The following is a 12,859-nucleotide window of genomic DNA, read 5'->3' as shown; positions in this document are numbered from 1 at the left end:
TTAAGATAAGCTTTATAGTGCTTCTTTAAGAATTTCAATGTTGTTGTTTTTCTTGAGATCCAGTCTCCCTCCTTGCAGAAGGATCTTGTGCAAATACAGGATGACATCTTACTTTTAAAATACAGAACAAAAAAGAACTTGAGGTTAATTCGACTTCAAACTTCTAGGCATCTATATCCGTGATTAAATACTCTAGTGGGAAATACTGCTCTTATATCAGTGGCTTTCTGAGGCAAGAATGAGTTTTCTGTATCTGACACATGCTAGTAAGGTCCAGTATATGTCTGCAACTTTTGTCCTGTCACGTTTTCTTAGTTAACCCTAACAGATGATATTCACATGATCAGAATATTTCAATGAGCTGAAGAACTAACTTCTTCTTTTTTTCATTTCAATAGGTTATAGAATGGAACTTCTGGATAAAACAATCAATAGCTACCTTGATGTTTGGCTTGGACCCAGAGGTAAGCTTTTTCAAAAAAACCCCCAAACTTCTAGAATTGATATTAAAGTGCAAATACTAGAGCATAAAGAAGAGAGTTTCCCTCTAACATCCTGACTTTGACAGGTGACTACTTTCTTTAGTGTCTGCAGACCATCAAGTTGTGTGGCTATATTTTTTTTTACACACACGCGCACACACACACACACTATATAAAAATAAAAATGTGTACTCAATGCTTTTTTTTCATCTTCTGACCTGGAGAGCTGCTGATTTTTTCAGCTATGACAATTGTAGATGCTTTTCTTTTTACTATCAGTTAAGTGTCAGTGTTGTTGGTTTTACCAAACTACTTACTTCGTTCTGATGTTTACAGATTTGTCTTACAAGTTGATAAAAATTAATATTTAAAAAAAAGGTCTTGTTTGAATTTGTACTTGCTGAAAGAAAAATACTATTGCACTCATAAGCAGAGCTGCTCAGGAATTTTTCGCTGAAGAATATGGAATTTTTGGAAAGTACCGATCCTTTGAAACCATTCTTTGGTTTTGATACATGCTTCACTGGATAAAGGGTCACAGGTGCAGAACAGAAATTCAGGTCAGCGTGAGGAAGGGAGAGGTAGTGGAACCAGAAGAGGTGATGGCCTCATGGTGGAGACTCTCATCTAGGATATGGATGGTGCTGTGCCACATGCCAGCTCTTCCCGTTCCTGACCAGGAATGATTCATTATCAGTATCCTGAGGGCAGTGTGCATAGCTAAGCATTGGGGTATTATGGAGTGGCATGTGGTTTTTTTCCTGATTGTTTAAGTACTGTGTTTCATACTGCTCTTTACCTTCTTGCTGCATTCAAGTGAAACTCCTTTGGTTGACTTCTTCCTTGCAGGTGAAGTCCTGGTCTGCACTGGAACAAACCTGTCATCTTTCAAAGTGTGTTTTCTGTTTGCTTTTTGTTGTTCAATGCCTTCGTTGTTGTCATCTTCATACTAAACATGTTCGAGTTAGTCAGGATTTACTTATATAACTCTCTGTGTGTGCTGGCATGATGGTATACTCTGTGTATTTCATATCTTGAAAATACTGGACCATAAAGGTAGCACATCTAAACAATTTCCAGGCTTTCTTAACTGTTTCCCAACTTACATTTTAAGGCCTTGTTTCTTGCATTCAGGATCCGCATTAGACTCCCTTAAAACTAAGTCAAGGCTGTACATTCCAGCAATGCTTAAACTGAATTATTCATTTGTGGTTTGGCAAATGTGATTTCTATCCTTCTGGCAGGCCTTTAGTGAAAGGAGTGAACTACCATGTTGTCGCTGGGTATTGACAATAAATTCATCATTCAGCAGTGGCTATGTAGAAAAATAGAGCATATTTTTCTCCAGTGTTCATCTGAAATGCTCTCATTCTGCATAATTTACATGTTTTTTTCTGAGGAGTTTACATGATGACGGCTGGATTGGTTAGTCACACTGGACTGACTGTTTTGTGTTTCGTGGCTAAGACAAGGAGTTCAAAATCAAATTATGCTGAGTAGCATGTATGTAAGTCTGATTGGGTTAGTACTGATATGTGGTAGACTGGAAAATAATTGTCAGTATCATCTGCCAATAACTGCAAAGGTATCAAGTTCCCTCTTAGATTTGGCTGTGTGAGGAAGTAAGGGGGGGAAAAAAAAGTGTACAGCTGTACTCTTGGGAAAAATTGATTTGAGAGAATCAAGGAGGGGAAAAAACTTTGAAGCTTTTCTTTAAAATTTAAACTCATTGGTATTCACGATGGAGGAAGACTATGAATGGTAGTGAGTGTTTCAAAATAATAGCAGTAATAATTTAGGAATATCTTTGCATTAGGAAGAGGATTATTTGTATCTTCTTTAACAACTGTATTACTAAAATCTTATTTGTGAAAGTTGTTCATAATTAGCAATTCAGCATTTAATAAAAACATCCACTGTTGTCCTTCCCCTTACAAAATCTAAGTGTTTGTACTTTCGTGTGTTTTGTTTCAGACCCCAGAGTAAAAGGATGGCTTCTTCTGGAGAACTATACACCTACCTTTATCTTCTCAGTCTTGTACTTACTAATTGTGTGGCTAGGACCAAAGTACATGCGGAATAAACAACCGTTCTCATGCAGGGGTATTCTAGTGGTCTACAACCTTGGACTTACACTGCTTTCTCTATATATGTTTTATGAGGTAGGAGAAAGGGTTTGGTTTGGGGTTAATTTGCAGTATCTGTTTTAATTATATTGGCTTATGCTAGAAATGGTCTATGTGTATCGTCCTCCTAAACTTGGGAAATCAGCTACAAAATGTTGCAACCATTCTTCAATTTCACTTCACAGAGGAGAAAACCATAATTATTAAACTTGATGAAAGGTTTATTTCATACCATCCTTACATGTCTTAAACATCTATACAGACCTTGATTGATAGCAAAGTTTCAAATGTAATTATCTTGCTCTATGCAAGTGAAAGCAGTTATCTTGATCTTTCAGCCTGAACCATAATTCCTCCTTGCCCAGAACACAAGCTTAACTGGATCACTTTGGTGGGTTGTATATAGTACTTTGTAGCAAAACTACATCTTGTTTTGGAGTGCAAAATGTATTTTATTTAAATGTGTTTAATCATGCACGCACTCTTAGTATTTGTTTCCCCAACCTTGAAATCGCTTCTCTTGTGTCCTCGTAGTTTTGCTGAAACAATTATATCAACGCAGTTGTGATTCATGTGTTTTTGAAAGTTAAAATCTGAACATTGAAACGCATTTGTAATTTACTCAGTTTTGAATTGGACTTTCTGTTGATTTATTTTCTTTCTTAACAAAGCAAAGATTTAAGCACTATGAACTTTTCCACTTCCTGTTAAGTGACCTAGCTGTTCTTAATCAGAATTGTATGTTTCTGATCGGAGTGAAAAAGAACAACTATGGCAGTGTAAATAAGAATGTGGTCAGAAAATGATCAAGCATGTGGCTTTAATGAACAGAGTATTCTGGCTTGTTTTTAACCAAAAGCATTTCACCTTTTTGTAAGGAGAGGTTTCATTTTCAACATGAGATTACAAATAAGAACTAAAACTACTAATCTCTTTTCTGGCATTTGTTTGCAATTGCATGCAAGCTGTAGTTCTCCTTTATAGGAAGTTAGTTCTATAGTGTTTTATAAGATGAATGTTTAGATAGGATGTGATTAACTTATTTCTTCTGTACAGGTAAGTGTCTAGTCAAAAATTACTTTATTGAATTGGATTATAAAGAACTTTGGTACTTCATCCTTTAGGGTAAACAGTTTTGTTTCAGTGAGTACTTGGAACAGTTTATATTCTTGATTTGCTCACATTTCTTGTCTTCTGTCAGGATAGCCTAAATGTGCATATGTGAGGAAATGTAACCAGAATTTGTGTATCGGTATGTTAAATTTGTCACAGAGTAGTGTAGCTCTAAACTTCATGGGCAGCATCTGCATTCTGGAAGTTTACAAGTGTAAAGTTTTTTTCAACTGTGCTAAATATGGATAAAACTCTCGGTGTAGCCAGTCTATTTTTCTTTAATACATCGAATAATATTCAGAGTTTCCAAATGAAAATTATCGTAACATTCTGCCCTGTTACAAAACCTGCTGATAAATTTAAACAATAGAAAAGATTTGAGTTGTTGATCTCAGAAAGGTCTTTGTATATACAGACTTTTCTTGCTAGTGTTGAATAGGTTCCTAAGAAAGGACTATTTATTGCATGTTGAAAAACTCCTCCTACTTGGAACCAGCTGTATAGCCTTTATATTGTGAAAGAGTAAGACAAGTAAAATACAGTGACTGCTAAGGCTGCTGCTTTCTATATAGTGAAACACTACACCAAAATGCATGTTGTATTTAATGTAACATTCTCTATGTGGAAGTGCTCTCTGGCATTATTGTAAATATACCTTCTCTTTATAAATGGGAATACACAAATGTACAGCATTATGAAGACTATTAAACTCATGATAGTTGCAACAAAATGTTCCTGACAGCCTGCTGTAAGCTAGCTTTCTCTTCTGTAGCCTAATTCGTGTTAGGAGACCCCTGGATATGCTCTGTTACAAACACGCTATACTGCATCCCTACTTACACAGCAGTAACGTGCTAGACTTGAGGGCAAGCCATATTCTGTAACAAGGTACCGATCCCGTGAAAACAGTCACGCAGAGATCCTTACCGACATAACGCTAAGCTGGTGGGTGTTTGCAGGGTGGGAGCCGGAGGGTCGAGCGTGAGGGTGAAACTCAGCTTCCTGTGCCTCCAGGAGCGTTTGCTAGCTGCGGTGCCTCTGTGTTACCTGTGGCTGCCCAAAGCAGGTGGCACTCTCACTCGCATCGCATCAGTCACTGAAATTTAGTTCTGAAGGATTAATTAGCTACATCAGTAGTACTTTACACTGTGAGTCCTCTCTTTCAAGCGAAAATGCTGTAGAATAGCATTCAGGAAGAGAGATAGGAGAGGGGGAATGCATTTTAATGCTTATGTAATGCCCTGTTTGTTCCCTTCCCTGTTGTCACTTTGTATTTCAGATACATTAGGCTTTTAGGGGCCTAGGGCTTTTTCATGTAGGGCTTTTTCAGCCCTAGTTTGTGGAAAGTCATAAAGCATCACCACATATCAACTTGTTCAGTATCCTGTCTGAAAATAAGCTGTTTTAATAGCTTGCATATGATATACCTGAAATCCTGCTTTGGTGTTTTTGCTGAGTTACAGCTGTGGCAGTGGTTCAGACCATGACTGATAGCGTCACACCGTTAGATTAAATACTGTATGACCAAAAAACCAAGATATTAAAGAGAGGCAGCCTCCCAACTAGGATGAGAAAGCTGACCCGTCTGGTCTTCTGGCCTTTACATCTGAATATTCATGTGAAATAACCTGGAAAAATGTATTTGTTTTCATTGTAAGGTATACACAGTTTCAGCATTGCCTAGGCACACCATTTGGTCTCCTGGTGTAATGAAATTTTGTACTAAATGTTTACTGGGAGAGAGCAGGGCACACACAAAGGGGTTTTTTTGGCACTTGCATTATAGATAAAAGGACTCAGTAGCAATATAACCTTATTTTAAAATGAGTAAAAAATCTTGTACCTCTCATTTGGGGTTTCTAGATGGTGTGTTTTTTACATGCTTATTGTAAATTATTCAGGACGAGTCAAGAGTGGTGTGCCTTATGGTGCTGGCAATACAAACTTAGGAGTAGTGGGCTGTGCCTGTCCCAGATGATGTGAAAGGCAATGGAGACTCAAGAATACAGGAGACATTAGTTTAGACTGAACAGTGTTGCAATGGCAAGCATCGTTATGCCAGTACTTTAGAAAGAGGGGGTGTTTATTTGGGCGAAATTCATTCTATGTAAATTTACAATTCAGTCAGTCTGAATTTACAATTCAGAGAGGCCTTGTGGACTCTGTTAGTCCTAGTTATCTAAAGAACTGATATAATATCAGTCTTAGAACATGAAATGATCATTAAGAGATATGTTGTTTAAAAAAAAAAAACTGGAGAACAGGTCAGCTCTCAGGTGCATGTTCCCTGGGAGGTGGTGGGGAAAGAAGGAGCCTGGAGCGTGTGCATGGAGGAGCACAGAAGCTGCAGTCAAACCTGCCCCCAGGTAAGGGTGCTTGAGCGCTGTGCTTATTTATCTACTAATTTGTGGTGCACACATAACTAGCATAATGCTGAGGTAGGGTTTGATTTGGATGTTGAGGGAAATGACATTCCTTTCTTGGGCAGGAGCGGCAGGGGTTCGTTTCGCTTGTGATGGTGAAGGTGAATAGCAGGGTGCGTGCTGTTGTGCGGCTGGCAGGAAGATTAGAGCCATGTCTGTCAGTCATGCGTTGGCTGACATAGTTGTGTTTGAAGAAGCCGTTGGAGTAGTTAGGGAAGTAGAGGCAACGCTGTCTTTACCCATGTCGCTTTTTTGCTCTGGAATAATGACTAAAGTTATTTTGCAACATTGTGAGTACAGACTGTGCCTCTCTAGGGGAGTTTTGGCTATGTACTTTGGCAAAATAGTCAGCGTCCTAGGCTAGATTGCTGGGATATCTAATTATAAGGTGCACTGACCCTATTTTATCTTGGGGTTCATTACCAAACCTAGTCAAGTGATCTGGACCACCCAGACTGTGGTAAAGGCTCACTTTTTTAAAGGTGACTTTTTTATTTCTCTGCTCTATGTGAAGGACACAAAAATTAATTCCATCAACCCCTACTGCATTAGCTTGAGGCAAGTCCCAGATTTTACTAAAAAGAGTGTTGTTGCATATGCAGTGGGAAAGTAGCCTCCAAACAGGCCTCTTCTGTCTTAGGGAGGACAGGACCGTCTGTGAGGACATGCCTTGGCCCATCAGATCTGTGCAGGCAACGAAAGCGTGGCGTCGTGTCTGTCAATCTGCTCTTTCCTCTCCTGTTTCTTTCTCTGCAGGTTCTGAAGTCCTTATCTGTCTTGTGAGGTGATTATATTAATAAAAAGATAAAATTATCTATCTTTGGAAGTGTTTACTTTCTTTGATCAGACCTGTCAACTTCTGCTTCTTTTCACCCTAACTGAGTTCTCTTTTGAAGCTCGTAAACTTATCACGTCTTTACAGCATGCTGCAGCGCTTGGTCCCTTATCAGTCCATTTCCAGGGAATGTCAGATTTGGGTTATATTGTGAAAACACAAAATCCTTCCCTATAATGCCTCTCCTACAGCTAGTGCAGACTGGTGTTAGTATACTGGCTTAATTTTGGTAGCAGGTCTGATAGAAAGCACGTGCCACATCATTTTAAACAATTCAGTAATAGAATTATAAAATGAAAGTATTATAAAAACAAAAGTTTCAGTGCAGGGGAAAGAAGTAAGAGCACAAAAGCAACTTCCAGCTGCAGGGTTTCCCCCAGAGCCAGATGATCTTTTAACATTGACTTTGAGTGCCATTTTGATTGGATTATGGAATAGCTGTGATTTATTTATTTATTTATTTATTTGAGTGTCGTTTGAAAAAATCACATACTGTGCTGAAAATGATTGCAGTCAGCCTTTTCTAGACAGGTTAATTTCAAGAAGATACATCTCTGGTTGTGCATCAGCAATGCCATCAGCGAGCCTGGGCTCCTGCCAGTGGGCAGGTGAAGGACTTCTCTGGGCACAGCTGGACGGCAAAGGTGTCCCCAAGCGTGGAGGGTCTAAAGGTCCAGCCAGGCTGTTGTGGGGGAGCAAGGACACCTGGGCAAGTTGAGACCTGCTTAACCACAGCCATAAGGAGGGTTGGAAACTCACCATCCCACAGGCAGGCCACAGTGAGCATGAGAGATGACCTTCAGTGTACCAGTGACAATTTAAGTGTGCATGTATGTTTATTGTCTTCTACGTGTCATGTAAACGGCTCGTTGGGGCTGTACCCTCAGCTCTGTAAATAACGAGTCCGTTTGGGAACCATTATTGGTCAAGTCTCAGCATGGCCAATTGTTTTTGTTTTCTGAAGCCTTCCAGTTCATGCTGAAAGTACCGTGGATGTAATAAATAAAGGTGTAGGGCAAAGAGGCAGTTGGATAACTTAGGAAAAGTATTACCCACTTGTGCTGTATGTTGCGCAAAGCAAGGTTTGTGGGCTGGGGTAGGGGCTTTTGACCATGTAGGCCCGTCAAGAAATGTCTGGGGTTTGTTTGGTTTTGTTTTGTTCTTGATTATTTTTGTAACTATATCTATCTATCTATATATAGATATGTGTATTTTTTGTATCTGTTATATGATAAAATATGTTACCATTCCCTACAAATGTTGATTTGCTTATATTGTTTAAACCGCTATGGCAGTAAGAGTATTGCCACTCCTAGCCTATTATAATATGCATTTCTGGAAACATATGAGCGCTCAGCTTTAGCAGAAGCTATCTATGTCCATACTGATGCCTTTGCCCGTCAAAGAGGTGGGATCAATCTAAACACCTTTGATTTTGTTATGCTTTAGGTAGTGAATCTAGATCCCTTACAGTGAAGGCTGTTTAGGTTTCGCTGTAGCCTTTTCTCTGGAGAAATTTATGGAATGCAAGGTTATTGACTGAAGCTGAGCCTCACTATCTGGAATAATTACAATGTAAACATTGTGATTATTCTTTCATTTTTAACATTTCCTTGAACTATGAGAACTTTATAAAAACATCTGTAAGCTCTTAACGACATTGTTCCAGCACAATGCGCTGGTCTGTCTGATGGACCAGCGGGCGCCCCAGAAGCTGCACAGGCTTTCGTTCAGTGGCATAAGAATGGCTTTGTGCAACACTTGCTCAGATGTGTGGCTGGTACCTTGGCATGGTATTGCTTCTAAACTGGCGTGTTTTCAATAGCATCGCTTTCATTATGGAAGCAGTGAGAAGTCCTCTTCTGGCTGCAGTCTGCTGCTTGAGTAGAACAATTGCTTGGGTCCATTACCCATGTGCAAGGCTGCCCTACTTGCTGTGGCCTGGTAATACTGATTTCTCTGTACTACATGACATAATTCCAGTTCTGGAATAACTAAATATATTTTTTCTAAATATTGGCAGTAATTCTATGTCAGGTGATCAAAAATAATGACCTAGGCTAACTGGATGTTTTAAAAGCTAATTTAGGGGGAAAATGAGCCATCAAAGAAATAACATTAAGAAAAGGTAGATCATTTAAGTGATAACCTTTATTGTACCATTTAGATTTAGTTTCCCATTCACACTTCTGAGGAACATTTAATAGCACCAGTTATTCTAGTCTTTAATGAACTGATCATTTTAGAAGGGTTATGGTACAAAAAGTTTTTCACCATGGCTTTACAAAGTTCTTGTTCATTCTGTATGAATGTAGCTAAGACCAAAAATGGACAAGCCTTTTGTCTTGGATACCTGTCTCTGCTTTAAAAAAAATTTTTTTTTGATACCTAAGAATAATATAATCTTTTTTTACTTTTCTTCTAATGCTATTTCAAAGGGGAAAAATCTTTACAAACAGCAACAAATAATTTCTTCTATCATAATGTTATTTAATAGCAATATCAATGGCAGAGGAAGAAGGCTTCTGGAAAGCTAGAAGCCAGAATCGCCAGGGCATCAGCCTTGGTTTTTATTTAAAAAAAAAGAAAAAAGCAGAAAGGAAAAGTTAAAATTCCATTCAAGCAAGTTTCCAGTATGGAAATAGCATTTTAAGAAGTCCCTGGAGAGTGTGGCCTGCTGTCACCTGCCCTGTGCTCTGGCTGGAATGGCTTGCGAGGGCCCCAGCGCAGCTACAGCATGTCCTCTGCATGAGCCAAAGCACTTGCTCCCATTTGCTTGAGGGAGCGCAGCGAGTGTGGTGGCAAGGAGGCGGGAAGTCTGAGGCGGAGAGCAGCCGCTGGTGCGGGGAGTCTGCCGTGCTCTGTGGGCAGTGCGTCCCGCCTGATGCCTCCAGGCGGCCTGTAAGCGTTCGGGCACCAAGAAGCCCTTGCTTTGGGAGTGTCCCTCTCCTACTTTTTTTTTTTTACTTTCTTTTTAAAACTTTTTAAAACTTTTTAAAACTTTTTAAAACTTTTTAAAACTTTTTAAAACTTTTTAAAACTTTTTAAAACTTTTTAAAACTTTTTAAAACTTTTTAAAACTTTTTAAAACTTTTTAAAACTTTTTAAAACTTTTTAAAACTTTTTAAAACTTTTTAAAACTTTTTAAAACTTTTTTATTTTTTGCTTTTTAAAGCTTTTTTTGCTTTTTTGCTTTTTAAAGCTTTTTTTGCTTTTTTGCTTTTTAAAGCTTTTTTTGCTTTTTTGCTTTTTAAAGCTTTTTTTGCTTTTTTAAGCTTTTTTTGCTTTTTTAAGCTTTTTAAGCTTTTTTTGCTTTTTTAAGCTTTTTTTGCTTTTTTACTTTTACTTTTTTTTTTTCTTTTAAACAAACTGGAATAAGCGCCCCAGCACGTTGCAGCATCTCCTGGCATTTGGTATGCCAGGAAGTCAGGCAGGCAAAGGCATGTACTGCGGAGGAAATCGCTTCCCCTATGAAGGGTGCGATGCACTCAGCATTAGTGAATGGAGAATCAAAATACAGTAAAACATCAGTTGTTAGCAGTTGTGGATAGCAAAGTTGAAGATTTGTTCTGTCATTAACATGAAAGAATCATTGTCAGATCTGTATGTATAAAACTTCCTTTAAAACATAATTCCTTCCCCCCGCAAAAAATAATTAGAGGAAAAAAATTCTTACTTTGGTTGCTCACTTTCTTCAGAAATGAGACTATCAGCTAAAAGGGAAAGATATTTCTTAAGAATTTGTCTAGAATATGCCTGTGTAAAACACGTGCACGCACAATGTTGTCAGTTGGGATAAGATGTTACCTCCTGTTTTTCTGGTACCTGTAGTTGGAAGAAGTTCTGTTAATTCACCCTCCATTTGCTGTTACGATTCAGTTACTACTTGCAGCTTAAATTCAGCCTAGTGTCACGTTCACATGTCTGCGAATCCCTCAATACCAGGTGCCTCAGCAAAGCCTCTGTTGTGGTCTGACTGTACTGTGATGTGCAGTGTTTTCATCAAATGACATGTTACTCTTTGATCTTGTCAGCTGGTGACAGGAGTATGGGAAGGAGGATACAATTTCTTCTGTCAAGATACACACAGTGGAGGTGAAGCTGATATGAAGGTAATGTAATCACGACTTACAGTTAACATTTCAAATTATCTCCTTGTATCTAAGTGGAGAGCAGAGCAGTATTGATTATATGGCTTGTGTTCAAACTATGCTTTTGTTTCCTTTTACAATACAATGGAAAATGTATAGCGAAACATAATAGTTAATCCACAATATATTTATGCTTGATATTCACAGTTTCCATGGATAAATTATCTGTAAATTTTCGAGTGTTTTTAGCTGAAAAAAACAGTGAGTTCAGTCTTGGTAGTCAGTCTGTAACCGACCACTGTTTGCTGAGACTCCCCTTCTCTTTCTGAGAGGTATGTGGTGATGATTTCTGGTTGCTGTTCAGATGTCTCTTCACAGACAGCACTACAGTAACAACTGTGGTTAAATACTCTCTCCTGTTTCTCCCAGGACAGCCCAGATGCACAGTAATAACCTCGTAAGCCATTCTTTGTCATCCTTCTGTTTTCATTTGTAGCTATAACTTTGTACCCAAGTCTCTTATGGAGAAACCTGAGGCAAATAATGGTCTGAAGTGTTAGAGAAGATCTCAGCAGAGAGTCTTCAATTTCAGAGAGACAGGGAGTTTGGATTTTAATTACTTAGACAGCAAAAGAGTTAAGAGTTCCCACAATATACAACTCTTTAAAACTTGTTTCTTCTTCTCTAGATCATACGTGTGCTCTGGTGGTACTATTTCTCCAAATTGATTGAATTCATGGATACCTTCTTTTTTATTGTGAGGAAAAATAATCATCAGATCACTGTTCTGCATGTCTATCACCATGCGACAATGCTGAACATCTGGTGGTTTGTTATGAACTGGGTGCCTTGCGGTCACTGTAAGTACTGGGGTGCAGTGGGGAATGCTTGCAACAAAGGCCTTGTTTGGTTTTTGTTTAGTCAAATCCAACATCTCTGGTACCTTCAGCTACAGGATTTGTTCTGTCTGATACTAAGCTGCTTTGTAGAGTTGCAGCCAATGCTTGCAGATATTAAGCTACCTTGTGGAGTGTCTTTGAAAAGATATGCTAGATATAGTTTGAAGATTTTGCTGGAGTGGCAGCTGATATTTATCAGCTGCAGTAGTCCACCTGTCAACTTTGTTTTCTCATTTTTTGTGGTGGTTGCAAACTCTAAAATAAAACAATATTCTTCTCCAGGTCAGGGCCAGAAGCTTCTTTCAGCTACAAGATGGCTAATAGTCACTCTTGTCTTTTAATCTGTCAAGCTCACTTGAGATGTTAGCTTTCTTAAATTAATCTTATTATCGCAGTAACAAATTATTTCAATTAAAATCTTGTCCCCAAGCACTCTTGAATGCTTCTTAAATGGAAGATTTTGCTGTCTTTCTTGTCTAAATACTGCTAACCTCTGCTGATCTCTCTTTGATTCTTTAACTTCACTTACTTTTAGTTGGCATCTACTTTCCTAACTGCATTAGCGTAGCTTAGCTGTGGTTCAGATGTGCAGCTTACAGATACTGGCTTTGCTGAAAACTCTTCTAAGAGAAGCTTGTTGCAAATTCAGTGGATGGGAAGTAAGAGCAGTGCAGACCGAAAAGCTGGATTGCTCAGGACTCTGCTCCCTGAGCCAAACAAAATAGAAACTTGCATTTGTTTTGCGTTGTCAGCACAACAGTGAGTAATGTTTAACTTACAGAAGGGGTGCATCTGGAAGCACATTCTCCTCCAGAGAAGCCAATCCCTGTTTATAGAACAGTCAAAAGTGCAAGTGTTGGGACTATCTTATGTTTGAGTGGTCTTGAAAA

General features: G+C 38.6%; 1 protein-coding gene across 6 annotated transcripts in view; it reads left to right on the top strand.

The window, feature by feature from the left end:
- ELOVL5 (ELOVL fatty acid elongase 5) overlaps positions 1–12,859 on the top strand; it is a 41,000-nt gene that overhangs the window by 22,216 nt on the left and 5,925 nt on the right. For 3 of the 6 annotated variants that reach the window (XM_064508572.1, XM_064508571.1, XM_026103063.2), the window contains exons 2-5: positions 399–464; positions 2,457–2,644; positions 11,014–11,091; positions 11,759–11,930. In XM_064508572.1, coding sequence (XP_064364642.1) covers positions 407–464; positions 2,457–2,644; positions 11,014–11,091; positions 11,759–11,930 — 496 coding nt within the window. In that variant the 5' untranslated portion in view covers positions 399–406. Of the gene's footprint in view, positions 1–35; positions 267–398; positions 465–2,456; positions 2,645–11,013; positions 11,092–11,758; positions 11,931–12,859 lie in introns of those variants that run through there. The other 3 variants (XM_026103066.2, XM_026103064.2, XM_064508570.1) reach the window with 3 other exon arrangements.

This window comes from Dromaius novaehollandiae, chromosome 3 (genome assembly GCF_036370855.1).
Source record: "Dromaius novaehollandiae isolate bDroNov1 chromosome 3, bDroNov1.hap1, whole genome shotgun sequence".
NCBI lineage: Eukaryota > Metazoa > Chordata > Aves > Casuariiformes > Dromaiidae > Dromaius > Dromaius novaehollandiae.
This window is presented reverse-complemented; position numbering and strand designations above follow the sequence as displayed.